Source organism: Hibiscus syriacus, unplaced genomic scaffold (genome assembly GCF_006381635.1).
Source record: "Hibiscus syriacus cultivar Baekdansim isolate YM2019G1 unplaced genomic scaffold, ASM638163v2 tig00110020_pilon, whole genome shotgun sequence".
NCBI lineage: Eukaryota > Viridiplantae > Streptophyta > Magnoliopsida > Malvales > Malvaceae > Hibiscus > Hibiscus syriacus.
This window is the reverse complement of record NW_024062568.1, coordinates 2,679,097-2,706,986: the sequence shown is the minus strand read 5'-3', so window position 1 is coordinate 2,706,986 and position 27,890 is coordinate 2,679,097. Positions and strand designations below refer to the sequence as shown.

The window sequence follows — 27,890 nt, the reverse complement described above, 5'->3', positions numbered from 1 at the left end:
GATTAAATCCATAAAAAACAAATAATAAGGGGATATTTTACAGAATTTGGCGTAATTTGAGAAGTTTCTCAACTCATATGAATAACAAGTACTCAAAAGGGATTTTGATCTTTGCCAAGACAATGCTATCCTCTTTCCTTGTTCCTAAAGTGACTCGAGATATCTCTACTCCTACAATGATATTCTACATGAAATTAGTAAATAAAAAAACCGGATCGAAAGTTAAACCAATGCGACTTTCAGATGCATATTTACATAAGAAAAACATTATATACCCTAACAAGTTTAAGGTGCAAGAAGAATTACGGTGTTAAGTTCTTAAATCGATGTTTCGTAAATTTCGAAAGCAGCGGGGAACATCTACAGATGACGCGGAAGATTACCAGTAATACGAGGAAACAGTTCAAAGAAGAGTTCCTTTTTGTTACCTTTGCAGTCTTGAGCGTGTCAGATTTATGAGATATAGGCCTTAACCAGTTCAGAATAATTGCAGACCAGACCCGTCCTTGGACATGTAATTTTCCCGTTGTTTTTCTCGGCCATTTCTTTGAGAGCCTGCCGGAAACCAAAAGTTTAACCAACGTTTAAAAAAAACGGCTGGAAATCAAACCAGTCGGACCTAAGGTTTGATGCTACAAGATCTTGTACATATCGACATTTTCCAATAAGCAAAATTCCAACCGGTGGATCAAAATAGCCTTAAGTATATAAAAAGTAATTTGAATGTTAAATATAAATGTTAACTTTCCACTGGTTCAAAGAAAACATAGTTTTACAAATAATGCCACAAAGCACGGACAACCAGTTCTTGGTTCAACTGGTTGGACCGGCCTGTCTGCTCTAATTTTTTTCATCACTTGACTGAATCCAATGGAAACATAAAAGTCAGCGGTAAAAATGTGAAAGTTTGTTGCGAACCTTAGTGCTGTAGACATAGCCATTAGGTAAGACTTGAGGTGGGTTCTCTGTATCCATTAACTCTTTGGTTATGTAGCAAACAAGCTTTGAATGATGCTGCTTCGAGTAGGGCAATGGCATTGCTAACTTCCGGAAGTTGTCCTGTGACAATGGGTCCTCCTTGGTGCAGTCATCTTCATAACAGTATCTAGTTATGTCAAGGGAAATGCAGAAATATCAAAGCTTAGATGTACTTGTTAAAGACATGCATGCAAGCATGTATGTCAACACACAGGCAATGTAAGATTCCTACAACTTCATGGTAACCCAGAATGCTAATTCAAGGACTGCTCAAAAATCATATCAGTTAAATTCGTTGCTAACATCGCTGGAGCTTCTAAACTGCAAATAAACATAGATAAATGAATAAGCAGTTACATAATGGTAGCTTCTGTGAGGATACGGAGTTTTCAATGCGGACAAGCCTGCTTGTAGACAAATATTCAGCAATGGCTCCGGGGTCATGCCATATAAACCATAGAACTCCTGTTTAAACTGATCCACCAGGAAGTCCCACTGCTTTGGATCAAACAAAACCTGGCAACGTATCATAAAACAAATAGGGTGAGCATTGTCCAAACCCAAGCTATTAGAACCAATAAGATGGTATAAAGTCCTATTGTTAAGGGTTAAGGCCATAGCTAAAAGGAAGCATTATGATTGATCAGCGTTGGGGCAAAATTTAGACAAAAGATGTAATGATTTAATATAATACAATTCTAGGCATCTTATCCAAATATAAAATTATGTGTCAAATGCAAAACAAGATCATTTATCTATTTCTACATTAATTTGAAGTATGCTCCAAATTTACAATGTCATCAATCATGGAAAACAAACAATTGACCTCATTAAATAAACTGAGCTAGACAGTTGTTGATTTTTCCTTTGCTCCCGTTACTGCCTATTCTTTCATCAACCGGTCATTCAACTGAGCATCAAACAATTAAGTAACCTGAACCGGTAGTCTAATGAAAAGAGGTGTAATATTCACCTTGTACTTTGCACATTCGGTATTACTTCTAAAGGCCAATGTTGTCATGACCTGCTGCAATTCTTTCAAATTAGTAGCTCCCCATGGTGCAAGGTACCTTCGAGCATACAAAATAGCACGCATGTAGTTTTCAGCTCGTACCAACTCAATGAATTCCTGAAGTCTCAACTGGAATTCGAATTTGCTCTGCTCGAAATCAACTAAAAGATTCAATATGAAACACATTCCCAGTCCCAGATACAATCTAAATCACATTTCTAATCCAAGTTGGGATACCCACAAATTATTGAAAGATTACTAAAGAGTAAAGATCATCTGAGTCTAATGAATGCAATTAAGAAAGTAATTAAATAGCATCATGAAAGCTCAATTATATTTAACTCTTAAAGAATCATGGCCTTGGAAAAAGGTTAAAACCACACCAAGTGAAACACAAAGAGAGTAATGATCATCATAATTCAGAACACACAATGAGAGCATACCTTGGACTTCTTCAACCGTGATTTGTTATCTGCACACCAGGCAAGGGCAGGACCCACATCCTGATTTCTAAGGGCATCAATGACTTTCTTAGCTTCTTGGAAAACTTCAATATCGACAAGTTCCTGGAACATAAAAATTCAATTAAATTGCAGGGGGGGCTATCTGCAGGCAGACAATACCACATAACAACTTAATTATTTATTCTTATGTAAAGACATATTTGCTTCAGACAACAGCAGAGCCATTGCAAAATAATGGTCAAACCAGATTGGTTCTGAAGAATGGTGGCACATGATGTGAAATCCATGCGGTACAGTAACTTATTAAATAAAATATTCAGTTGATTTTTCATCGAATGACTATTCATCTATTGTACTTTCATGTAAATAGAGGCAAGAAAGCTCTATGGAAAAATCATGGTTCAATTTGATCTTGTCTAAGGGGGAATTAGAATACAGATGCGGGCTAAGTAAATCAATGGATAGCCTCGGTCCCATTGAAAATACTAGTGTAAACGAAGACCCGGCTAGAAATGATACGGATAAAAACATTTATGATTGCAGTGACAGCTCTAGTTATTACAGTAAGGTGTTGTAATTGCTACAATGAGCATAAAGTCCTATTGGACCTCAACAGTTATTATGAGGAATGTAACTAGAACTATTGTAAAGATATAAAAACAGATGACAACAATGTTTTCAAGCATTTGAAGTGAAAGAAAAAGCTGCCTGAAACACAGATGAATGACAGCGCCTTCTAGTCCAGAAAGTTGAAATGTGCTTACTGACTACATATTATTATGGACAAAAGAAGATGAACTACTATGATTCAAGGTTATTCTACATGACAGCCAAACCAAATTCTCCAATAATCAAAATATAAATTAAGTGGAAACCTCCATTATTCAAAGAATGACACCTGTAACACCTCCATATCAGAAGAAACAAGCATGTAAAATTACCTCTATGTTGCTACTTTGAGCCAGCTTCATCGCAGTGTCATAATATGACATACGCAACATGTAGTCCACAAGGATTCGCTTTAATCTCACGTTATTCCATACCGACAGGTACTCAGCATCCGTAGATTCTAAGTGATCAAGACGAACCCGACACCTCTGTGCCTGCAAGTTCTCTGTTCGATTCCCCTCATCCAACTGAAAGACAATAAACATATAGGATACTCTTATTTTCAAATTAAAGTAAAATTCTTAAAATTTCATTTTTTTCAGAAATTTAAGCATTTTTAAATCGAATTACTTGTTCCGTTCCTTTTTATATACATTGATCCTGAATCATATTAAACTTCATCTACTTTCACTAAAAATTATCCAAAATCTTAACAGTTAGATCTCCAGGAAGTTGAAAAACGAGTCTGCTTTGCTACCTTCAAATCAGTCTATATCACACTCACTTAACTCAGAAATAATAAAACTAATTAAGGAAAGGAAATATAATTACAAAAGGCCTCTTCTTATACCTTGCGTTTGAGGCCTTGCAAACGAGAAACAAGGGAAGTAAGGCTCAAAACGGCGTCGTCATTGGAGAGTCCGTTACTGTCAGTTACGTCAGCGAAGCTTGAAACGACGGCGGAGACTTCTTTCTCGGCGGTTCGATGATTTGCTCGGATCGTTTTCTTTAAATGTTCGAAGGGAACACGCAGGAATTGGTGCTCTAATTTCAACGATTCCGTCAGCTGGCTAGGATTGGATGAGAGAGCCGTGTTTGATGCGGCGGTGGTTGCGGTTTTCGTTATGGTTGTTTCGGTGGATGTTGTGTCGGCGGAACCGGTGCCGTTTGGAAGGGGATCGATTTCCATCGGAAGAACGGAGAGGAAAATAACGATTTCCAGATGAGGAAAGGAACGAGGGTTGTACATATATGTGTGTATATTAATTGGGTCGGGCAGGTATTTTAGTTAAAATATACTATTAATCACTAAACTTTAGGTTATATATTGTTTTAGTCAATTAACTATTAAAGGTTTCAATTAAGACACTATTGGTTTTAAACCATTAAACTGTTAAAATCAACCTTCACGTGGTATTTCCCTCCAATTCTTTCTAGAAATCCTTAACCTCCTCCAGTTATTATTGTTGTTGGAACATCGTCTATCATCCATTGTTAACTGAGATAAAATTGATACTAAAATATTTTTATTTTATTATTTATTTTTTTTATAAATTGATTTTTCTCAAAACCTACTTAAAGTCAATGAAAATGCATCCAAAATTTTGATCCTTCAGTGTCCCAATTTTTGTCAATAAACATTTGATGGAACTAGTTTTACGATATATTATTCGTCTTATTTTAATAATGATTATCTTCATTTATATTTTCATATGGACATCCCAAATTCTTCAAATTCAATAAAATCTCCCATATAATGGGTGTTTAAATTTTAAAATAGTACAGTTTAATTTTTAAAATAATATAATTCTTTTGGTAGTATCAATGTGACACGTGTTACCATTAATCCCGTCTAATTTTAAGATATCATATTAAATAGTAGTATTTTAAAAAAATTAAACTATTATTTAATTTTTGAAACCATTTAACATTATTTATATTTTTAATTAAAACATAAACTCAAAAAGAGTTTAATATTAGATAAAATGTGTTAAACTACTCATACTAATTATTTTTATTAAATGAATATTTAGTTTAATTACAAATTAAAAATTAAACCAAAAGTTCTTTGAACTTTATATATTTAAAGATAATTATTATGATATCCCTCCATCTATATTTTTCGATCAAGTTCTTTTTTCACCTAATAAAAATGTGAATCATACATGTATTTGTTGAATTTGGTCGTATGCAGGTTTTTACCTTAAAAAATCAGATCAGGTAAAATTTCTCTAAATTCAGATTAAGTCAAATTATACATGAAAAAAATGTTATACTCATATTGAATTCGAATTGGTAAAAGACAAACGTCGAACCAACTCATAATGATATTTAATTATAATATTTACAAATTAATAAAATATTTTTTTGCCAAAAAATATACTTCATCTTTTATTCTAACCTCTTGATTTTATTTATTTATTTCGTCTTTGATTAAAGAAAAACAAAAGGTATCAATTATCAATTTGCTATGATTAAATAAGACCTTAAATTTTTTTACACAAATAAAAATAATTAGTTTTATTAAAAAAATTCAAAATTACATTGAAAATCTTATAAAATGGTTGTCCCTTGTTCTCATATGTAATGGGGAGGTAAGATAGTAGGATGCCCCCAACACTAGGTTGAGAGCAGCTTATAGTAGGATGCCCCCAACACTAGGTTGAGAGCAGCTTCCGTAGGAGATCTCCAAATTATGAAATGTCTTCTATGAGACTCGATCCCACGACCTCAAGGTAAAAAATCTTGTGCTCTACCAACTGAGCTAGACGGTCATTTCATTAGCATGAAACTAACAACTTAAAATTAGATAAAAACTATACAAGAAAAAAGTTAAAAAAAAACTTATCCAAAAGATGATAGTTCTTTTAAATGAAGTTATATATTTAAATTATGACGTTTTAAATAAAGTAACTTGAATTAAAAATAGAGAAAATAACTTCAGTGACCAAAAATATCTTATAATATACGATTTTAACCAATTTTTTTTGGATTTACCAAAATGACCAACAAAATCGCAATGCGATCGCTAATTCGCAAAGCGATCTTAGGTATCGCAAATCAGTTTCCAGATTCGCAACGCGAACTTCGACTATCGCAACGCGATTTACATATTCGCGTTGCGATTTTCCAAGTTCGTTGCGATAGTCTCCAAGTTCGTTGCGATAGTCTCCAAGTTCATTGCGATAGTCTCCAATTTCGTTGCAATAGTCTCCAAGTTCGTTGTGATAGTCTCCAACTTCGTTACGATAGTCTCCAACTTCGTCAACTTCGTTGTGATAGTCTCCAAGTTCGTTGCGATAGTCTCCAAGTTCGTTGCGATAGTCTCCAAGTTCGTTGCGATAGTCTCCAAGTTCGTTGCGATAGTCTTCGAGTTCGTTATTGCATTTGTCTCTTAAGAATTTTCTCTAAAAATATAGTATTCGCGCGGACGTGTCGAAGACACGTATTACCACGACCACGACCACGACCCGAGACGGACGAACGGCGACGGCGCGCGAGAGTCCCCTTGTTCTCTATCACTCAACAAGGAAGTGGGAAAGTCAAGCCTTAAATATCATTCCCAATAGTATTTCCAATATTATGTGGGATTGAGCATTACCAACACTTGTTCCCAATAGTATTTCCGGATACACTTTAAGTTCAATCATAATCAACATTTACTACTTGCTCGAAATACCGAGCAGAGTAAACAATATCGTGATGAATTATTTTGTTAAGTTGGTAAAGCATGTTCTTGGATTACGAGAGGCTTATTGTAAATGTAAACAAAAAATTTCTTATGTTTCTTCATAGTTAAAGTGCTAGTGAATTTTCAATCCCACATAGTATTCGAAATACTATTGGGAATTGTATTTAAGGTTTGGTTTTCTCACTTCCGTGTTGAGTGATAGAGAACAAGAGGAACTCTCGCGCCGTCGCCGTCCGTCTCGTCTCGTGGTCGTGGTAATACGTGTCTTCGACACGTCCGCGCGAATACTATCTTTTTAGAGAAAATTCTTAAGAAACAAATGCAATACCACCAGTCGTTGCGATTTTGGACTATCGCAATGAATTTGGAGACTATCGCAACGAACTTGGAGACTATCGCAACGAACTTGGAAAATCGCAACGTGAACTTGGATTATCGCAATACGAATATGTAAATCGCAATGTGATAGTCGAAGTTCGCGTTGCGAATCTGGAAACTGATTTGTGATACCTGAGATCGCGTTGCGAATTAGCGATCGCATTGCGATTTTGTTGGTCATTTTGGCAAATCCAAAAAAAGTTGGTTAAAATCGTATATTATAAGGCATTTTTGGTCACTGAGGTTATTTTCTCTTAAAAATATTATTATTATAATAAAATTATATAATATCAAATCATAATTAATTAGCTAAAAAGGATTTCATAACCATTAAAAAGCAAAAGATTTCAATAAATTATATATGATGAAAAATACACAAAATTTAGAGAGTACATATTTAATACATTGATTAGCCCTGTAATGTTGTTTATTAGCTTGCAAGAATTGTTCTTTGGAAGTACCCCCTTGTAAGTTCCGGAATTTTTCCTTATATGAAAAGACAAATTACATAATCCAAATGTTATTTTATAGTACTATTGGAATTTTTCTTTAAGATTATGATGTAATTTATATCTTTATTTTGACCGGTTAAATGAAAAAAATGCACTAATTTTTTGATATTTTATTTTCAAACGTTTATTTTATTTTATTTTCATATTCAAATATTAAAGTTTAATTTGCAATATCTTTAAAATTTATCAGTTGATACGACATGTTGAAAAAAAAACTTCTTTAATATTCATACAATTAAATGAGATGACATATACGGTTACATATTTAGTCATTAATTTATTCTTGTAATTTCATTTTACATTCAACTATTTGTTTTAAATCATACCTAATACGTTTTAAGATGTTTATATTTTGATCGTTAATCTTTTAAAATCTTATTTCTAACAAAACTCTAAAATCTTATTCTAAATTACAATCGTTGACCTTAACTTTTAAACATTTGATACTAAACGCTAACACTAATAGCATTCATTGTCTCAAACCCGAGACCTAATGAATGACAATTAATTTTTTACCATCGTTGTTGCTTGATTTATACTTAAATACTTATTTAAATTTAAATACTTATTTAAATTTAAATACTCTGTATAACACAACATACAATGATTTAAATATAGTATATATTAAATACATTTTTTAATCAAAGACTATTTTAAATATCTAAATGAAAAATATTATATAATTTAAATATTTATTTTTTAAATAAACCAACTAATAATTATGTTTAGATAAGTTATAGATTCTTTTAACTTAGTTAGTGCAAGCTTTAGCTTCCACCATGGGACCCAACAGAAAGTTCCCTACACCCGGCTTCACTTAATCAAAACCCCGCCCCCGCTTCCTCAACAGAAAGAATTCAAAAGATCCACACAATGACGAAAATACCCTCAACCTTTTCCCATATTTCCCACCCTACGAGAAAAAGAAACGTTCCCTCTGCTTTCTGCTATTGGCCGTTTCTCTCTTAATTTCGTACTCATCATTTCTCTCTATCTAAAACTCTGATCGGCCGACGTCTTCCGTCTCTGTTAACTCCTGGATTCCGTCAGTTCCTTAACGCCGTTGACTCCGGGGGATTTTGTTCTTCCCTTTGTACTTACTTTCACTTTGTCTTTTGGTAATCCATTTTTAAATCCTTAAATTCCGGGGGATTTTGCTCTTCCATTTTTCAGTTTTCGGATTTTGAATTTTCCCTAGAGGAAAAAAAAAATCCGTATCACTCATTCAATGGTAAGTAATTAAATGCAAATATTTAATCTGTTATTTTTTTTAATTTTTATGGTTTTGCGTTGAATTTATGAATTTATTGTATTGCTTTTAGTTCAAATTCTGCATGCTTTGGGGTTTCCCCGCTGTTTTGACCGTTTGAAGAGGAATCTGAGTTGGGGAATTTTTCACATGTATCGTGTTTGGTTGTTGAGAAAGTTAAAGCAAAGTGGAAAACTAATGTTTTGATTGATTGTTTTCTCATGATATGTTTCTGAAGTTCAAATATTTTTCTTCTGATTTTCTTGTAAGTCAATTTTCAACATATTGCTTTCAGTTTTATTCTTTTATACTTAGGGCTCACTCTCTCTATTTTTGACTTAATCGAATATAAATTGATTTGGTGATCAGTTTTGATTTTCCTCTATTTTTATCAGAATTTTATGAACTTATTTTCATTTCTGGGGAAGGTTTTTAAGGATTTGAAAATGGTGAGTAACTGAGTCGAGTAATTTGGTCTTTTTGGTAACTTTACCTTGATGGGGTTGGTGGTGTAGTGAATTAGATACTTTTAGATTGAATCTCAATCTCAGCTCTGACATATCTGTTTTATAAAAGTTTTTTTTGTTTGTTTAATGTTAAAAAAGGGGGAAAATCTTTAGCAAGCAACAGAAAGTTGCATAATTTTATAAAAATAAGTTATATAATAGTTAATCTGTAGATATAAGTATATATGCATATATATATGTGTATGAATGTATGTATACATATTTGCATATGCTTTCTTTTCTTTTGGTATAAAAACTTTTTTGTTTCATGATTGGTATCTCAATGTTGCATATGCTTTCTTTCCTTTCTATCTGGTATATAAATTCCAATTCTGAACTTCATATGAGTTGTATTCTGTGCAGTTGTTTTCTTAACCAAGATTTATTTCTCTGGTATTTGCTTTATAGATTGTCCCCACATTCTCTAGTGATTTTGATGATGTTTTTGTGTGTGTTTGATGTATTTTTTCTTTCTTTTTTTTACTTTCTTCTATGGTTTGTGTATTATATCTCCAGGTTCTTTGAGGCTCCATTCTTTCAAAGGTTGTTGTCCTTGTTGATGATATATAGAGATGAAGAAGCTGTTTTTCTTCAAATCTTCCTCTAGCAGTGGTCACGCCAACGCCGTTGTTCCTTCACCATCAGCAGACAAGCAAGTTTTCTGGGAAAACACATTGGAAAGTGGGTTCAATGATCAACTTGGTGACAAGGCTGAATACAGTTTTCTCAGTCCTAGACGTTTCTTTGGAAAATCTCAAAAGCAAATACCCAACAGCCCTAGCTTTAGTAACAGCCCGGCCGGCCTTCGCAGGAGTCATTCTTTGTCATCAGCAGCCTTTCTTGTTGATGGTCTGGGACAAGAAGATTTTCCTTCCTCATATGATCAAAACAGGTCTCCTAATATTACTCCCTATCAACAGTATGATCAATCATCTCGGTAAGGAATTGCTGCATTTGATGTGTTTGTTCTCGTTTACAGAATATAAAGTTGATTGATGGTCCACCCTTGTTCTTGTGGTTTATTCCAGGAGAAGAACTAGTTCTTCAAGGTTGCGGCATGATTCATCTGGAAGCTCTTCCTCTTGCTCTAGCAATGTGTCAAGTAAAGTTGTGGACTGCTATATAGATGGAGAACAGCGGCAGGAAAGCAGCAAGTCAAAGAACAGTTCTAAAATAAATAATCTCGGAAATGGTGGTGGGAGGTTTCCCCCACGAGTTCAATTTACAGCTCCTCCGTCTCCTACTGATAGTGTCAAAGAGAGAAACAAATTTCATTCATTTAGGGAAGCTAAAGGCACACGTCTTCAGTTCTCGTCTAGAGAACGGGAGGAAAACGGGTTCGGGCATGAGTCGCCTCGGATGATTGCAAAGAATGTGATTGAGAGGCTTTCGCAGACTCATGTCCCGAGATCAAGTTCTAAGGAATTCGATCTTCATATTCCGATAACCACCAAAGATGTATATGGTGGATACATGAATAGATGCCCGGAGTCCAAATTGGATATAATGGATGATCCTTATGAAAACGATATTGGATATCATGAGGATATCTCTGGCTTGGACAAGCAACATTTTTTCCTTGGGGGAAGTTCTAACGGTTTGAACTCTTCCGAAACAGAAGAGGATACAGATGTGGAGTTACAAAGAAGATCAAAAGAAGCCGAGGAGAGAGTTTTGATTCTTTCTGAAGCTCTCGAGCAGGAAAGCTTTCTTCGTAACATCGGTTTTAATGTTTCGTCTCTAGTTGAGACCATTAGACGACTTTCAGAGGACAAAATAGACCTGGCACTTGAGGTTTCGGAACTTCTACAGTCTAGAATTGCAGAGAGAGACCGTGCTAGGGAAGAAATGAGAATGACAAGGGAAGAACTGGAGTCACAGACAAAAACACTCGAGACGGAGAAACATGAGATACAGTTGGGACTGGAAAAGGAGTTAGATAGAAGGTCGAGCGATTGGTCGTCTAAGCTTGAGAAGTATCGGTTAGAAGAGCAAAGGCTTCGCGAACGAGTTAGAGAGCTTGCGGAGCAGAATGTTTCTCTTCAGAGAGAGGTCTCTTCTTTGAATGAAAAGGAAACTGAAAACAGAAGCATGATGACTTATTCCGCAGAACAACTTAAAGAGTTGACTAGAAGGGTCGAAACATTGAATGATGAGAATGAAGATCTCAGGAAAAATCTCTCCCAATTGCAAGAGAAGCATCAAGAAGCAATAGAAGATACTGATTGCATTAGAAGAAATTTTGAAGAGAAAGATAAGGAGCGCAAGGAATTGCAGAAGTCCATTTCCAGATTATTTCGAACCTGCAGTGAGCAAGAGAAAACAATTGAAGGGTTGCGAGAAGGATATGGTCAGGAGATGGAGAAGAAACATTCCATGGAAAAAAATGAAACTCGGGTGAAAAATTTACAAATGGAGCAAATGAGGTTGATTGGAGTAGAATTGGCATTAAGAAGGGAAGTGGAGTCTTGTAGGCATGAAGTTGATTCTCTTCGACACGAGAATATCAATTTACTGAACCGCTTAAAAGGTAATCGAAAAGACGTTGGAGCCTTAACCTTCAAACTTGACAAGGAAATGAGGAATCGTGTAAGCTGTTTGCAGGACCAAGGACTGTCTATGCTTAATGAGAGCACCTACTTGTCTTCCAAGTTAATCGAGTTCATCAAAGGAAAAGCTAGTCAGCTTCAAGAAACTCAGCAGGGTCTAGATGGTCAATTCATTGTTGAATCCGATATGAAGGTGCAATGCTTTAGACGTGAAATTGAAAGTCTAACAAAGAGTTTGCAGACAATATCCACTTTGCTGCAGGAGAAATCCACAGCAGTTGCCTCAGAGGTTCACTCGGAATCTATGAAACCAGACAATCAATCTTCTGAGGTAAGTTTTTGCTGAAATCTACACTTGAAGCTAATAAATGCTGAATCATTTTTCATTGCTCATAACTTTTAAAGTATGTTCATTCGTTAAACTTGTTCTTACATTTCAATTGTGGATCTATTATGATCTTTGAAGTTCATACTCACTGCTTTTGTGACACCTTTTAGGAGGTTCTAAGAACAGAGCTTAAATCAGAAACATTGCTGACAAATTTGTTGAGAGAAAAGCTATATTCGAAAGAGCTTGAAGTTGAACGGTTGCAAGCTGAGGTGGGAGCAGCTGTAAGAGGCAATGACATCCTTAGATGTGAAGTACAAAATGAAATGGACAACATTTCCTGCCTCACCTACAGATTGAAGGATCTTGAACTGCAGGTAGCTTTTGATCTTTAAATGTTATATGTTTGCCGTATGCATGTACAGAATCATACTTCTTATGAATGAAATTGCTATAATCGGGAGAATATGTGCCAGCGAAATCGAATTATTTTTGTGACAAGCGCAGGACAAGGTATCTTAGAGTTTGATTTAAGTGCATACATGTAGCTGCTTGGTGTTTGTGGTACACTCCAGTTTCTGTGCCATTGCAATGTTGCCTTACCCTTCACAATAAGGCAATTAGACACCCTTATGAAAGCTTATCAAACATATATGACTAATTATTTGCTTTCGATATGAACAGATGCTAAAGAAAGACGATAACATAAGCCATCTTCAGAACGATTTGCAAGAATCGGTCAAGGAACTAACGATCTTGAGGGGGATTTTACCAAAGGTTTCCGAAGAACGAGATTTGATGTGGGAAGAGGTGAAGCAGTATAGTGAGAAGAACATGTTATTAAACTCGGAGGTCGTCGTATTGAAAACGAAGATAGAAGCTTTGGATGAGGATGTCCTTTTAAAGGAAGGCCAAATTACCATCTTGAAAGATTCCTTAAGCAACAACAAAACGTTTAACCTTCTCGGCAGCCCGGATTTGAGTCGTGAATTCCTCCTGGAATGACCATCGCAAAGGTCGGTTTCGGTTTCATGGGGTGACTGAACATATTGTTCATAGTTTTATACATGTTTTATACTTTTGAATTTGTGTTCTTTGAGGTTGCTTTTTCTTTGTTTTCATTGGTTGAAGTGTTGGGTGAGGAAAGAAGTGAGAAAGGGATGGTTTGATTCTGTTATAGACTGAAAGTCATACAAAGTATATGTAGTTGGTTTTCATCTCATAAAACCAGATGAAATTTTATTTGGACCGGCCGGTTTAATTGAAGTAATTTTACTTGGTGCTCTTTCTTTGTTATAAAGTCATACCACATGAAATAATGTTGTTAAAATCAGATCGAATAAAAAAATATTCTTTTAACAATTTTCAGTTAAAATCATAAAATAATGAGAAGTCACTTAACTATTGTTAGACGTTTTGACCGATGGATAGTCAAGTTAATTGACTTAACACTCCACATCAACATTCTATTATGTTAATAATGTCTGTGAAAATCCAGTAATCGATTTATTATAAATCGATAATATAATAATCAATTCTTTAATTTTAAAATTTTAGTGGAGAAAACGAAAACTCACTCGAAGATAAATGACTATTTGTGTAGTTTACCCAAAATTAAAAGGAAAAGGGGAATTATATAAACAAATATAATTTTTACTCATGTTCGTTCGAAGAAACATAAAATTTTATTTTTATAAGTTTATTTAACTTAATAAATAAATATAAATAAACGGTTTATATCCATAAATCCGCTAATTTTTTATGATTAAAATAACAAAACTAGACACGTATCACGTTCAATTGGATGCACCAAACTGTGAGAATGAAAAGAGAGAAGAAATTCAAAATAATTCTAAAAGGCCAAAGCCGATGAGGAGAAAGAGAATCGTTTGCAGTTGTTTGCTAAAAACAGGAGAAAGACAGATGAGTAAAAGTTGCCTAAAATGTTGGTTTGTTCATCGTTGGAGGCAACAGGTCAAAGTCAAAACCCCCTTCAACCAATGAATTAGAAAATAAAAAAATAAAAATAAAAATAATCCAACAAAAAAGAAAGAAAGAAAGGTCACCTTGTTATGGCCTTGTTATGGTGGTTTCCAAAACTCAAAGATTTGTTTTTGTTAATTGTTTTTCTCTTCAAATCTCCCTCCAAGTCTACCTCTCAACCTTTCTTACAGCCTTGTTTTGTTTTGTTATGGGGGTTTTCATTTGATTCTTTTGTTTATTTAATCCTTCAAAATAACTAGTCTTTTAATTCTTCATCGACAGGCTTATAACTGAAGAGATTGCAATGTTCTCCACTGTTCTTAAGGTATGTAATAAGAAAATCTCTGTTGATTCTTTCTTCTTAATGATTGCTGTTTATACCTATTTGGTGTTCTTAAGGTGATGGGTATGTTTTTGAAAATTCTTTCATGCTTTGAGGTTGCAGATTGGTTGGTGTCTGAAAATTTCTTATTTTTCTTCCAAAGTTCATGTTTTTATGCATGTAATGAGGTGACAGAATGGGGTTTTAATCTCAGTTTCAAGTCCATAGATGTTGTACAAATCGATTGGTGTCTGAATTTCTTTAATGTTATTCTAGATTTCTTGTTTTGGTGTTGTTTAATCTCTGTTGGATATTTCTTCTTAATGATCGTTGTTTATATCTGTTTGGTGTTCTTAGGTGATGGGTATCTATTTGAAAATTCTTTCATGATTTGAGGTTACAGATTGGTTGGTGTCTGAAATTTTCTTGTTGTTGATCCAAAGTTCATGTGTTTATGCAGTAACGAGGTGACAAAATGGGGTTTTAATCTCAGTTTAAAGTCCATAGATGTTGTACAAATCGATGGGTGTCTGAATTTCTTTAATGTTGTTCAAGATTTCTTGTTTTGGTGTTGTTTAATCTCTGTTTCGTGTTGGTGTCTGCGAGTAAATGAATGTAAAACAATAAGATATTTGTGGTTGGAAGGCAGGATTTAAAGTGCGGCTCGGCCTGAGAGCCTCTGCATCCCCTCAGATCCCGTTTTTCTCGGTTGTGTTGTGAACTTTTCGAGCCGGATCAAACGGAATGCGAGTCATGAACTCTAACAGTCTGTTTTCATTTTAATGGTTTTATAGATTAGAGGTGTGGAATTTCTGTCATGGTTTCAAGTTCATATCTTTTTCTTTGATGTTTTTAAGATATATGTATTGATGATTGACAAAGTTTTCATTGTCTGAATTATGCAGATTGATGTTGTCTGCACTTGTCAATGCATGATTGAATTCTGAAACTTCGGTTGTGTATTTGGAAATCGAGAAAAGCCGGAGCAAATTCATAGGGTCGATAGAGTTTTTGGTGTTGATTTTATGAAAAAAACTTGATTGCCGGGTTATTCGGGTTAGAATATGTAAGTTATGGTATCGGGATCATTAATGCGAATGATGCCGCCCTGCTGGAGGCCTTCTTCCGTTGAGGGTGAAGCATCTAGTAGTAGCAATGATGATGGTAGGGTTGACGGGTTGTTGTGGTATAAAGATTCCGGAGAACATGTTGCCGGTGAGTTTTCGATGGCGGTAATTCAAGCAAACAATCTATTGGAAGACACTAGCCAACTCGAATCAGGTCCCTTGAGCTTATTCGAAACAGGGCCTTATGGGACGTTCGTTGGAATTTACGACGGTCATGGAGGTCCAATGGCCGCTAGGTTTATAAATGAACACCTTTTCAGCTATATCAAAAGTACGTTATTCTTTCTACTCTATGCCAAATTTCATCATAATTTGATATGTTGTCCACTTTAATTTGGATAGCGTTTGATGTTTGATGAGTGACATTTTGGCTCATTTCAACCGGTTGTCTCGGAAACTTCGTATTCGATAGTCATAAGACATAAAACACCAGACCATGCACCTTGAATGATGCCATGTTTACTGACTTAACACCTATTATGGTGCAGAGTTTACAACCGAGAATAACGGAATGTCAGCGGACGTAATCAACAAAGCGTTTTTGGCGACCGAGGAAGACTTTCTTGCTCTTGTCAGGAAGCACTGGCTAAATGACCCGCCGATGGCTTCTGTCGGTTCATGTTGTCTGGTAGGAATAATATGTAGAGGAGTGCTATACATTGCGAATGCAGGAGATTCTCGGGTGGTCTTAGGGAGACTGGATAACGACTTTAAAGAGGTTAAGGCAGTTCAGTTATCATCCGAGCACAATGCAAGTCTTGAACCCGTGAGGGAAGAGTTGCGATCATTACATCCCGATGATCCACAGATTGTGGTCCTAAAGCATACAGTATGGCGTGTGAAGGGTATCATACAGGTAGTACATTGTGTTTGTTGGATATTTCTCTGTATTTGTTAATAGTTTGTTGTTTTCACCTATATTGCTCCGGCTCTTCATTTTGCTTGAAGTATCCATGTTACGGCTGTTGAATATGAAGTTTCAGAAAATACCAATATAAGTGTTAAGTCATTTTTGTTTCGAGGTTCCAGCATACTTATAGTTTGTTAACCAAAGTGTAATTTGTGACAGATTTCCAGATCCATTGGCGATGCTTATCTAAAGAACGTGGAGTTCAACAGAGAACCTCTATTGCCGAAGTTTAGAGTTCCCGAATCATTCGATAAACCAATCCTTAGAGCTGATCCGGCAATATTAGTACATAAAATTGACCCTGAAGATCATTTTCTTATTTTTGCATCAGATGGTCTATGGGAACACCTTAGCAATCAGGAGGCCATTGACATTGTCAACACGTGTCCACGTAATGTACGATTTCTTTTTGAGTTTTTCTTTTTATCGGACTAGAACAGTGCTGATCCGATTCTTCATTTTACCTTAAGTGCTTGTGTCTGGCATTTGTGTCCAATGCATATCTAGATATTGGTATAGAGATATAATTCTCCGAGTCAGGCTTTACTCATATGAACATACACACGAGTAGTAAAGTTGGACTAGAAACAGTCCGTTGTAACGAGTTAACTGTCAGCATTTTTCTAAACTAGAACCTTTTTTATGATTGAGTTCTATGTTGAGTTCTCTCAGAACTTAAAAGTTTTTTCGATTGTCGTGTTGCCTCAGGATATACTTATAAGAGAATGCTTACACAGGGTATTGCCAGGAAGCTTGTCAAAGCCGCTCTTCGTGAAGCAGCAAAGAAGAGAGAAATGAGATACTCGGACTTGAAAAAAATTGACCGTGGAGTGAGGAGACATTTTCACGACGATATAACAGTAATCGTTTTGTTTATGGATTTCCATCTGGTAAGCCACAGCTACTGGCACGGCCCTCTGGTTTCAATCCGAGGTGGTGTTGGGGTCGCCGGACATGGCATTTGCTAGTGCAACAGGTTCTAAACCTCTATCATTTGCTCCTCATTATCTCCTTTTTGTGTCGAGAAACGCTTTTCTTTTCCTTTTTTCCTATGTATAGTCACTCAACTTAGCAACTTGTTTCTGTTAATCCGTAATAGAATTCTCCAATAGATGTCAGTTACCAGTTAGAGAGTGCCTTTCGGAGAATTCCTTCAAAGTTCACTCTGCTAACTGACACATGATAATTGAAAATATATAAATTCATCAACATATATGGTATTGCCAATTTGCCTGAAGAACCGGTTCGTATTGCGCCGGTATTAATTTTTCTTGGAAGAATCCATGTTAGACACTTGTTTCGGAGGATGATCCATCCTCGAATCAGGATAACAGAGTTCTAATTGTTGTTGTTGCCTTGTTGTTTCATATGAATCGAGCATAAGAGGAGTTGTTATCTCTTCCGGATGATCTTATCTCTGAACACCGAATCTATGGGGATTCTAACGACCTTAGTTTCATCCGAACCCGAAACATAACATCAGATGAATGCACTGAATTCTTGTTTCAGAAGTTTATATGAACATAGGCCTTCTTTTTAGCAGTTGGAAGTTGTCATTTGAAACTGTAGGTGTTTGAAGGCATGACGACGGCGATCGAACAACGGAACCATGGCCGATACCGACACGTTTCTTCGAGCTCTTGTTTCCGCGGATATAGGAAAATTACTCGGTTTGCAGACTTCATTCTTTCCACTATGCGTTGTATTAAATAGAAGGGAACCCTCTTTTCATGAATTTGAAGAAATTTTATTTATTATTTTCAATCATAAAGTGAATGTGCCAAAATGTAATATTTTAGCCCAATTTGATTAAAAATTCAATAAGAGGTAGATTCTGATTGTTATCAAATAGTGTTTTTGATAAAATCGAGTTAAAACAATCGAATTTTTTTATTTCTTCGATTAATTCGTTTGGTTTTTGTGCTTAATTCAGTTCATATTTATCAGTTTTATACCTGCAATTTGAATAAATCGGTTAACTGTATATATATATATATATATATATATATATATATATATATAATTTAATTTTGATATGAAATTTATTTCAGTTTTATGATTAAGTCGATTTTTTAGTTATTGATATATGAAAATCGAATTCAAAATTTTGGATTTAATAAAACTGAAATTTTTTATATTTATAATAAAAATAATACACAAACTTTAAAAACAATTCATATATTATCTTATGGGTAAATTACGCAATATGATTATTATTTTTATTTTGGTAATTTAATTATAAAAAATTAACCTCATAATTAATGGTTTCAACTTTAATAATGACGTGATGTTTTTTAATTGATAGTGTTAAATTTAATCCTCTAATAGTTACATATCTCGTCAGTTTATCTTAATTTTAATAAATATTATAAATCATTTAAATGTATCTAAGAAAACTAAAAAAATATATAAAATTATAAATAAAAAATTGATATAAATTACAATAAAATTATAAAAAATATAAAATAAATAATAAAAATAGAATTTAGTAATAAAAGTTGTAATAAGTTTCTTGTGTTTTTAAGCTTTGACTAAATAAGATAATACAAACAATTTGAAGTGTCTTAACCAAAGAAGCTTTGCTTTAAATCATCTAATAGAACAAGAACTTACGTAAACAAAAGTAGAAACCATTGCTTTTGTTTAGTGTTGATTTACCTTCACCACCTAAACAATTATTTCTATTTCACTCCTTTTTAATTTCTATGTTTTTATTTCAATTGATAAAATAACTAAATATATATATCAGATAAAGCATATTATAAGTCACTGAACTATATTCAAATAATTGTTTTAAATTTTCAATCGAACGGTTATATAATGATCATTAAATTTATGAAACTTTTACAATTATTATAACATCGTGGTGACTGTTTGAGAACAAGTCGATAAATTTAATGATCATTTTATAATTTTTGAAAGTTTAATAAACCAAAACGATCATTTGAACATAATTTAGTAACATCTGGGGTACTTCATCCATATATATTTTGATACTGAACTTGATCTTAAGGTACAGTTTGATACTTATTTATTTAATTAAGTACTTAACTTGGCTGTTAGGTTCAATTTGGTGCCTGAATTTAATTTCATGATACAAATTGATTCAAATAAATAACTCACCATAAGTATCTATTTGGATAAAAAATGAAGTTCATGTATCAATTTGAACCAACAAGTCAAATTCATGTACCTAATTAGACCAAAAATAAACTTTGAGTATCAAATTGAACTTTAAAGAAAAGTTCATGTATCTAATTAGAAAAAAAAGTGTAGGTACTAGATTGCATCTTGAAGCTAACTTTAGATACCAAAAACCTTACACATATATAAATATATATTTAAAATTTTATTATTTCAAAAGAAATTGTTCAACGCAATCATGAGTTTCTCCCTCTTACATCTCTAATTAATTTCTCGTCCTTTTGCTTTTCCCGTCGTCACTCTCCTTTCTCTCTCTCGCTCCATCAGACTTTCCCTTCATCCAAACAGCCAATAACAGAAACACACACACACACAATCTCTCTATTATCTTTTTACGTTGGCATAAATTCTACTAACAAAAAAATCTCCGAAAAATCCTCTTGTACCGTCACCGACACCCCTCCTGAATTTCACAGGCCTATCAAATCGATCCACGTCAGCACTAACAAATGAGATTCTCCGCCGCCGCCGGCACTGCCACCATAACTGCTTCCACCAAAGGCGGAAATCCCCTTATAAGCTTCGAACACAAGAGGTACGCTGTTCTCGCCACCTGTCCCTTAGATTCCTCTCTCTGTCTGTGTGTTCCATTATAATTTTGATTAGATCTTTCTCTTTGTTTTATTTTTAGTAAAACTTTTCTTTTACTGTTTTTGAATCTTATCCGTTATTCTCGATTTGGCTTTGATGATCTGAAACGTGATATACTTTTACGAACAAATTTTAATGGAGAAAATGTGAACATTTGCTGCATTCTTGCTTTAGCTCTGCAATCTTTGGATGCCGACTGCCGGATAATTGAAGATCGGTTTTGAATATTTTGACATTTTTGAGCTAGATGTCAAGACCTTATTGAACTGATCACAGTTTGGTTTCGTAATTGAGGAATGTGATGGCTGGTTGCTAGCAAGTTATGTTGGCCATGGCTGAAATGTTGTTGGAGTTCCTGATCTTTTATTGATAAAATTTTCTTCATGGATTGTAGACTTGTAGTTTGAAAGTGTGTGGCAAATGACTGATAATGGATATTAGAGAGGTTTGCTTTTTTGACTCTACGTTGTTGTCTGGTCACTAGTGCATGTAAGCAATGGTTGGAGAATGATTGCGGGTAAATGCAAGCTGTTTTTAGATCAAATTACGAGCTATTTTACTTTTAGTTTGATGTATATGCTTGATTCTCTATGAGTTATCTTATTTGAATTTGGTAAGTTTAAGTTAACAAAACAGATAATTTTAAGCCAGTTTTGCGTAAGACATTGTGGTAACCTGTGATTTTTGGAGCCGATTGTAAGTAATTAAGATAGTTCTCTGTTTGGGTTGTGGAATATATGCTATCCTTTTATGTGTGTTTTGTTTAGGAATGACTTGTTGTTAGTGCGAACTGTGAAGGCTTTTTGTGAACATTTGGAGGTTACCAAAGCGTTTATTATTGACAGGGATGCTTATGGATTTGTGGTGAGACCTCAGCATGTGCAAAGGTACAGAGAATATGCTAATATCTACAAGGTATTTTTCTTGACTTGGTCTCCTGCTTTAATGCCATTTTTATTTTAAACCATCATCTTTTTTCGGCTGGTAGGGAAATGGACAATTAAATGCCAAATCATATATCAAGGTGGCTATTGAATATTGTTGTCTCACTCTCTGACTTAGTTAGAAATGGTTGTTAATGTGTTGCAGAGATCTGAAACTGAAAATAACTTAAGCAAATAAATTCTGCGAAGACTTAAAATATTTCGTGTAATACATCTGCCCTTCCCCAACTTCTATCTTCCACACTCTTATGGGTCTTGAATGGTAACAAGCTCAATTGTTCAGGTCTTTCATATAGTTTCTTTAACTAATTTCTGGGCAACTGAGTAGAGATCAAAGGAAATAAGTTCACCTAAGATAAATTATATGTTTAGATCCTGTCTATTTCCATGGCTTTAGGAAGAAGAGGAGGAAAGATCAGATAGGTGGAATGATTTCTTGGAACGTCAAGCAGAGTCCGCTCAATTGTCAATCAATAGTATATCTTCAGAAGAAGGCAAGGAGGCCTCACATGCTGCTGAGGATGGGAACAATGTAGTAAAGAAGAGCGCTGAAGGAGATGATTTGTGTGAAAGAAAGTCTGGTTCTGACAGCCTCTCTGAGAATGATACAAAAAAAGAGAAGGTGCAATCTGCACCAGAGAAAAGAGTTCACCAAATCCAAATATGGACTGAAATTCGATCGACACTTCGGGCCATTGAGGATATGATGAGTATTCGTGTAAAGCAAAAAGGAATTCTATCAAAAGATGAGCTAAAAATCAGTCGAGGAAAGCCATTAACTCCTACTGATGATGCTAGATCCACAAAGGGAGCATCAAAAGAGGATTCTGATGATGAATTTTATGATGCAGAGAGATCTGACCCAGTTCAGGATTTCCCTACAAGTGGCATTGGAAATACCAGAACTGCTGCTGCTGGTGGTGGTGGTGCTGATGCAGCTCCTACAGAATCTTTGTTTCCTTGGAAGGAAGAGTTGGAAGTTCTTGTTCGTGGTGGAGTGCCAATGGCTCTTAGGGGAGAGGTGTTTATTTGATCTTTCGTTATTCTCTCTTGATTTCCTGCACACTCTTTTCCTTTCTCTCTCATGATCTTGGACATTTCAGCTTTGGCAAGCCTTTGTTGGTGTGAGGGCACGCAGAGTGGAGAGCTATTACCAGGATCTACTTGCTAATAAAACTAACTGTGGCAACAACACTGAACAACAGAGTTTGCAATCAGACTGTAAGGGTTCAACAACAGAGCCCGTATGTGGTCCTGAGAAGTGGAAGGGACAGATTGAGAAGGTTGTTCCATGGGCAGTTTCTTGAATTCTACATTTAGTTTCTTCAGCAGCTGGTGCTACCTCTTTTTATGTGTTATTAATTTGAGTTTCCTAATCTATTAGTGGTTCTAAAAACAGGATTTGCCACGAACATTCCCAGGCCACCCTGCTCTGGACAATGACGGTAGAAATGCTTTGAGACGATTGCTTACAGCTTATACCCGACATAACCCCTCTGTTGGTTACTGTCAGGTATTATATTCTGAAATATGTTAGCTACAGTTATGCTTCCTCTGTTTTGGTTTTATTGGGATAAGTGTTTTTCTCATGCAGGCCATGAATTTCTTTGCTGCCTTATTACTCCTCTTGATGCCTGAAGAAAATGCCTTCTGGTAGGTTTGGAGACGACTGAGAAATTCCTTGCAGATCCATTGTTCCTTTTATCTGTTGATTTTTAAGATTACAGATCTGAGCATATTTTTGATGAAGAAACATGATTTCATTCTATTTTAAATTATTTACATGCTTTCTTAGTTCAATTTGGTGGGGCCCTTTAATTTTTTGGGGCAAGCATGTCATTTATAGTAACAGAAATATTGGTTTTGTAGTCTTCTAAGTTTTGGTATATATTTCAGGACTTTGGTGGGCATTATCGATGACTATTTTGATGGCTATTACTCAGAGGAAATGATTGAATCTCAAGTAATATTTTGCCGAACTCTTTTCCTCCTTGGTAGTTGGTTTATGCGAATCTGCTTTCTCATAAATGTTAAGTGATTGGTGGAATAATTACACTTTAGATAACTGTCCTGGTAACTCATGGCCTTTTGTTAGGTTGACCAACTTGTATTTGAGGAGTTGATGCGCGAAAGATTTCCGAAACTTGGTCTGTATTTTTTCGACATTTGTTCTTTTTGTGTTATGAAATTCATATATGTTATCTTTCCATTGCTTTTTTGGGCAGTTTATGATTGACATAATTTTGGTTTACGCAGTCAATCATCTAGATTATCTGGGAGTGCAGGTGGCATGGGCTACTGGACCTTGGTTCCTTTCCATTTTCATGAACATTCTTCCATGGGAAAGTGGTTAGGTTTCATGCTGTGTCTTCTAGCACTGCTTAATTAGTTTATCAATTTATCAAAATCTTCTTTTATAATTGGTGTGTTTGTTGCTAATTTACTGATTCTGCAACATCATTTAACAATTGGAATCACCAGCGCTTAATTACTTCTTCCTGATGGACTTCTCATTACAGTGCTTCGAGTCTGGGATGTGCTCCTTTATGAAGGAAATCGCGTCATGCTTTTTAGGACAGCACTTGCTTTAATGGAGTTATATGGTATGGGATAAGACATATGAGCAATGACTTTAATGATATCTTTATGGTACTTGAAGCTTGATAAAGTGACAATGAACTGTTTTAATCTACACAATGTAACTTAATTTTCTTACAGGCCCTGCACTAGTTACAACCAAGGATGCAGGAGATGCTGTTACTTTGCTACAGTCATTGGCTGGGTCAACATTTGACAGCAGTCAACTTGTATTGACAGCTTGTATGGGTTACCAAAATGAAAATGAGAAGAGATTACACGAATTAAGAGAGAAGCATCGGCCAGCTGTAATAGCTGCAGTCGAGGAAAGATCAAAGGGGCTTCAAGCTTGGAGGGATTCTCAGGGCCTAGCATCTAAGCTATATAATTTTAAGCAGGATCCCAAGTCCATCCTAGTGGAAGCAAATAAGACAGGACAACTGGTTGATTCACAAACAAATGGAAATCTCTCTCGTTCGGATTCTGGATCCACAAATGCTGGTGAAGTTCTTATTAGTTTGACAGGAGAGGCTGACACAGATGCTGTTCCTGATCTTCAAGAGCAGGTAGCATATACATTGACCCTTTTATGTGAGATTTTATTGACACAGATGATGTTCTGATTTCTTAATTTGTTATAACAATCATGTGCAGGTTGTCTGGTTAAAAGTTGAGTTGTGCAGGTTGCTGGAAGAGAAAAGATCAGCTGTCCTCAGGTCAGATTTATATCATCTCTATGGTTTACATGTTCTTCTATCCTCGGTTTGGTATAGACTGTGTAAAAGTGGTCGTGAATTTGGGTTTTTGGTTTCAGATCTACTACTAGTTTGCCTCCTTACCTCACTTATGCAGGGACATATCTAAGCTACATTAGAATGGCTTATAAATTGGACGTACCTTGTCTGCTTAATCTTTGCAGTTTATGCTGGAATTCAAAATAATCTTTTTTCCATGGAAGCTTGATGAATGTAACTCTTGACCATCTTGCTTCTCATTTGTTTCAGATCGGAGGAGTTGGAGACAGCCTTGATGGAGATGGTAGAGCAGGATAATCGGCGCCAATTAAGTGCTAGGGTAAATGGAATATCTTAATTAGTGTCACCTCCTTTGACATGAATAGAAATGAATGACAGGAATATCTTAATTATTATTTTTTTGATAGGAATAGGATGCCTCATTAAAAACCTCCCTCTTAGTAGTTCTCTACCCCAAGGCAGGAACCCACTAGCGGAAGGAGGAAAAGAGTGCATCAATTTATTAAAGATAAATCAGTTTACAAAAGACATAACAACACTATTAGAAAAACAAAAGACTAAAGACTTAACACTCCTACAGAAAACATAAGACTTAAAACACTCCTATACCAGCTCCCCTCTAATACCACAAACCACCCCAATGCCTACAACTAGTTTGCTCGGTTTTCCTGGCACCTTGGGCCTCTTAGTGGATAGCTATATGTTGGAATCTCTATGTACATTCCATCACTGTTCACTACAGAGTAGACAATTTGATTGAACTACAACTTGCAAGAAATCTGTGTTAAAAAGTAGTCATGACCCATGCCCGAGTCAGTGAGACATTAGACAGTTGGCTTGCAAACTTATATGCTTTGAATGTTTCGTGTTTCGTTGACTTTGATGTTTTATTAAGACAAACATAGTGCATACACTAAATCTGCTTATGATCTTTAGGTGGAGCAATTAGAGCAACACGTTGCTGAGCTTCGTAAGGTACTTTCTGAGAAGCAGGAACAAGAAAATGCAATGCTTCAGGTTGAACTTGTTTCCTTATGTTAAATTAGTGGAAGTTTATCTTCTCTTGTTATTCATGTCTTGATGATTATAAGATTTGTAACGCATTTCATAGGTCCTAATGCGGGTAGAGCAGGATCAAAGGGTGACGGAAGATGCTCGCAGATTTGCCGAGCAAGATGCTGCCGCACAAAGATATGCTGCTCAAGTGCTCCAGGTACCCATTGTGGTCAAACCTCATGTTTTTCCATGTAACTTTCGTCCGTAAATATTTTCTGGCAGCAATAATTCCTTTATGGTAATGACTTGAAAATTATAGGTCTTTTTAATTACTTATCATTGTAAACAAATCATCTTTCCAAAATTTAATCAGGCAGGAACCAAGGTCTTCAGTGTATCTCTTGATTTTCCGGAAGAATCTTTGCAAACAAGATAGTATTTTGGAACCTGCAAGCTGATAAACAATATTAGCCGGCGTACTCTAGTGTAGAAAATTCCCAATATGCTCTTTTCCTTGTCCCTATGAAAGATTTCCCCTCAAACATACCCTTATGGTTTCTATCAAAAAAAAACATACCCTTATGGAAATAACTAACATTGTTTTGAGTTCTTATATTTTGTTACAGGGAGCAAATATGCAAATACCATACGTGTTTTCATCTGCTTCCTTCTCTGTTGTAACTTTTATATTAATGCAGGAAAAGCATGAAGATGCCGTTGCTTCGCTTACTGAAATGGAGAAAAGAGTGGTAATGGCAGAATCGATGTTGGAGGCTACCTTACAGTACCATTCTGGACAAAGTAAAGTAGAACCTTCTCCACGGTTCGTTATAACCTCTTGCCAATTTGAAATCCTTCTCTTTTGTGAAACATTTTTAGCTGGTCTATTGGGACCTTATAATAAATATAAAAGCTTGCAGATCACTGAATCCCGATTCTCCTGCACGCAGCAATCAAGAGCCCCAACAAGAAATCCCCGCACGAAGGATTAGTTTACTTTCACCATTTGGACTTGGCTGGCGTGACAGAAACAAGGTTAGTTTTCTCGTAAGATATCTCTTTCTGGGCAATTATAAGTTTTTGGATAATTGGATGTTTGCTCTTCTGGATTAACAATATTTCATGTAGTGTAAGAATATCAAGATTGATCGATACGATTGATTGAACAAAACAGGGAAAGCCCGGTAATGGTGATGACTTAAACGATGGGAAGCCGTCTAGCGATGGCCAGAACACCGAAATCCAGCAGAATGAAAAGGAAACAAACGGCAAGGAGACGAGGAAATGAACGGCACCGAAGGTCAAGGTAAGGAGTAGGAGAATTGCCGGTTTTGTCATATTAATGCCCGCATATATATCCTTATTCATTTGTGATCCAGGAGACCGGCAGTTTGCTTCTTTATAATTTTTTTTACCAAATTATTAGATGGTAATGACTAATAATAGAAGTAAAAGAGAACGTAAGAACTAGTGCAACCATCCTTAAGAAGTTATTTTCCGCAAATCTGACCCCGAGTTCGTCTTGAGTTTCAGTATTTGTAATAAGTTTATTTAACAATCTCTGAATTAGATGGTTAAAAGCTCTTTGTTGATATCTCTCAACTCATCTAGGTTGTGAGTTCAATACCCATTAGAAGCAAAATTCTCCTTCCCCTCCCTTAGATAGGAATTGTTTTCTTTTTCTTTTTTTTTTATTAAAAAAAAGCTATAAAGTATATGGCGGGGTTTTGTAATTTTTGCTTCTATAATAGATTTTTCAAATCTTTGTTCATATTATCATTTGTATATTGATATATACTCTTCTCTCTTAGGGCTAACTTGATAAAAGCTATATCGGATGTTATCAGGCATGACCGATGATTATCGGGCGTGATGGTGACTGGTGAGATACATTATACTTTATGGAGAATTTATTTTCGAATTTTGAAAATGTGATTGCCGATAGGGGTAGTCACGTACCCCTAAACATAGACCATATAATTAATTTAGAAGATATCACAAAGAAAAGGATATCACCAGGATTGAAAGCTCAAAAAAAGCCCTCAACATTCGATAGTTTTTACAATTGCTCACTTAAAGTTTTTTGGGTAATTTATATTGTAGTATTTAATTTATCAAGTGTTCCTTTCATCCCGCTAAATTTGTCTTTTATTGATTTTTTAGAAGTTGCAAATTTTAAACTTTGATTATGACTCTTTTAAATAT

The 27,890-nt window shown here is 35.2% G+C and overlaps 4 protein-coding genes across 9 annotated transcripts; 3 read left to right on the top strand and 1 right to left on the bottom strand.

The window, feature by feature from the left end:
• Positions 1 to 2: 2 nt before the first annotated feature.
• Positions 3 to 10,269, bottom strand: LOC120213267 (protein MAEA homolog). The gene is made up of 9 exons (XM_039211430.1): positions 10,258 to 10,269; positions 5,009 to 5,021; positions 3,914 to 4,257; positions 3,396 to 3,590; positions 2,434 to 2,556; positions 1,952 to 2,137; positions 1,361 to 1,494; positions 919 to 1,105; positions 3 to 555 (listed from the first exon to the last, which is right to left on the bottom strand). Exons 3-9 carry the CDS (start codon positions 4,250 to 4,252, stop codon positions 454 to 456), a joined length of 1,266 nt encoding a protein of 421 aa, XP_039067361.1. The 5' UTR covers positions 4,253 to 4,257; positions 5,009 to 5,021; positions 10,258 to 10,269; the 3' UTR covers positions 3 to 453.
• LOC120213263 (interaptin-like) lies at positions 9,929 to 27,386 on the top strand. Of its 2 annotated transcripts, XR_005524780.1 has the most exons (5): positions 9,929 to 10,336; positions 10,428 to 12,279; positions 12,447 to 12,653; positions 12,961 to 13,380; positions 27,359 to 27,386. XR_005524780.1 is itself a non-coding variant. In XM_039211425.1 (4 exons), the coding sequence occupies exons 1-4, from the start codon at positions 9,972 to 9,974 to the stop codon at positions 13,279 to 13,281; spliced, it is 2,745 nt and encodes a 914-aa protein (XP_039067356.1). In that variant the 5' UTR covers positions 9,929 to 9,971; the 3' UTR covers positions 13,282 to 13,399. The 2 variants fall into 2 exon arrangements, 1 of the variants encoding a protein (XP_039067356.1); XM_039211425.1 differs by lacking the exon at positions 27,359 to 27,386 and having other exon boundaries at positions 12,961 to 13,399.
• On the top strand, positions 14,149 to 18,375 carry LOC120213268 (probable protein phosphatase 2C 38). Of its 4 annotated transcripts, none has more exons than XM_039211433.1 (7): positions 14,149 to 14,250; positions 14,542 to 14,584; positions 15,487 to 15,979; positions 16,197 to 16,564; positions 16,778 to 17,014; positions 17,356 to 17,594; positions 17,924 to 18,375. In XM_039211433.1, exons 3-6 carry the CDS (start codon positions 15,655 to 15,657, stop codon positions 17,584 to 17,586), a joined length of 1,161 nt encoding a protein of 386 aa, XP_039067364.1. In that variant the 5' UTR covers positions 14,149 to 14,250; positions 14,542 to 14,584; positions 15,487 to 15,654; the 3' UTR covers positions 17,587 to 17,594; positions 17,924 to 18,375. The 4 variants fall into 4 exon arrangements, with proteins under 4 accessions (XP_039067364.1, XP_039067365.1, XP_039067362.1 ...); XM_039211434.1 differs by having other exon boundaries at positions 14,150 to 14,250; positions 18,188 to 18,371; XM_039211431.1 differs by lacking the exon at positions 17,924 to 18,375 and having other exon boundaries at positions 14,150 to 14,250; positions 17,356 to 17,845.
• On the top strand, positions 20,028 to 27,819 carry LOC120213265 (ecotropic viral integration site 5 protein homolog). 2 transcript variants are annotated; one of them, XM_039211427.1, is made up of 19 exons: positions 20,028 to 20,357; positions 21,259 to 21,328; positions 21,755 to 22,378; positions 22,461 to 22,640; positions 22,757 to 22,870; positions 22,952 to 23,010; positions 23,254 to 23,320; positions 23,453 to 23,504; positions 23,614 to 23,706; positions 23,877 to 23,960; positions 24,076 to 24,500; positions 24,589 to 24,650; positions 24,939 to 25,008; positions 25,626 to 25,706; positions 25,801 to 25,902; positions 26,384 to 26,508; positions 26,636 to 26,720; positions 26,860 to 26,991; positions 27,497 to 27,819. In XM_039211427.1, exons 1-18 carry the CDS (start codon positions 20,272 to 20,274, stop codon positions 26,971 to 26,973), a joined length of 2,493 nt encoding a protein of 830 aa, XP_039067358.1. In that variant the 5' UTR covers positions 20,028 to 20,271; the 3' UTR covers positions 26,974 to 26,991; positions 27,497 to 27,819. The 2 variants fall into 2 exon arrangements, with proteins under 2 accessions (XP_039067358.1, XP_039067357.1); XM_039211426.1 differs by having other exon boundaries at positions 20,030 to 20,357; positions 26,606 to 26,720.
• The last annotated feature ends 71 nt before the right edge of the window (positions 27,820 to 27,890 follow it).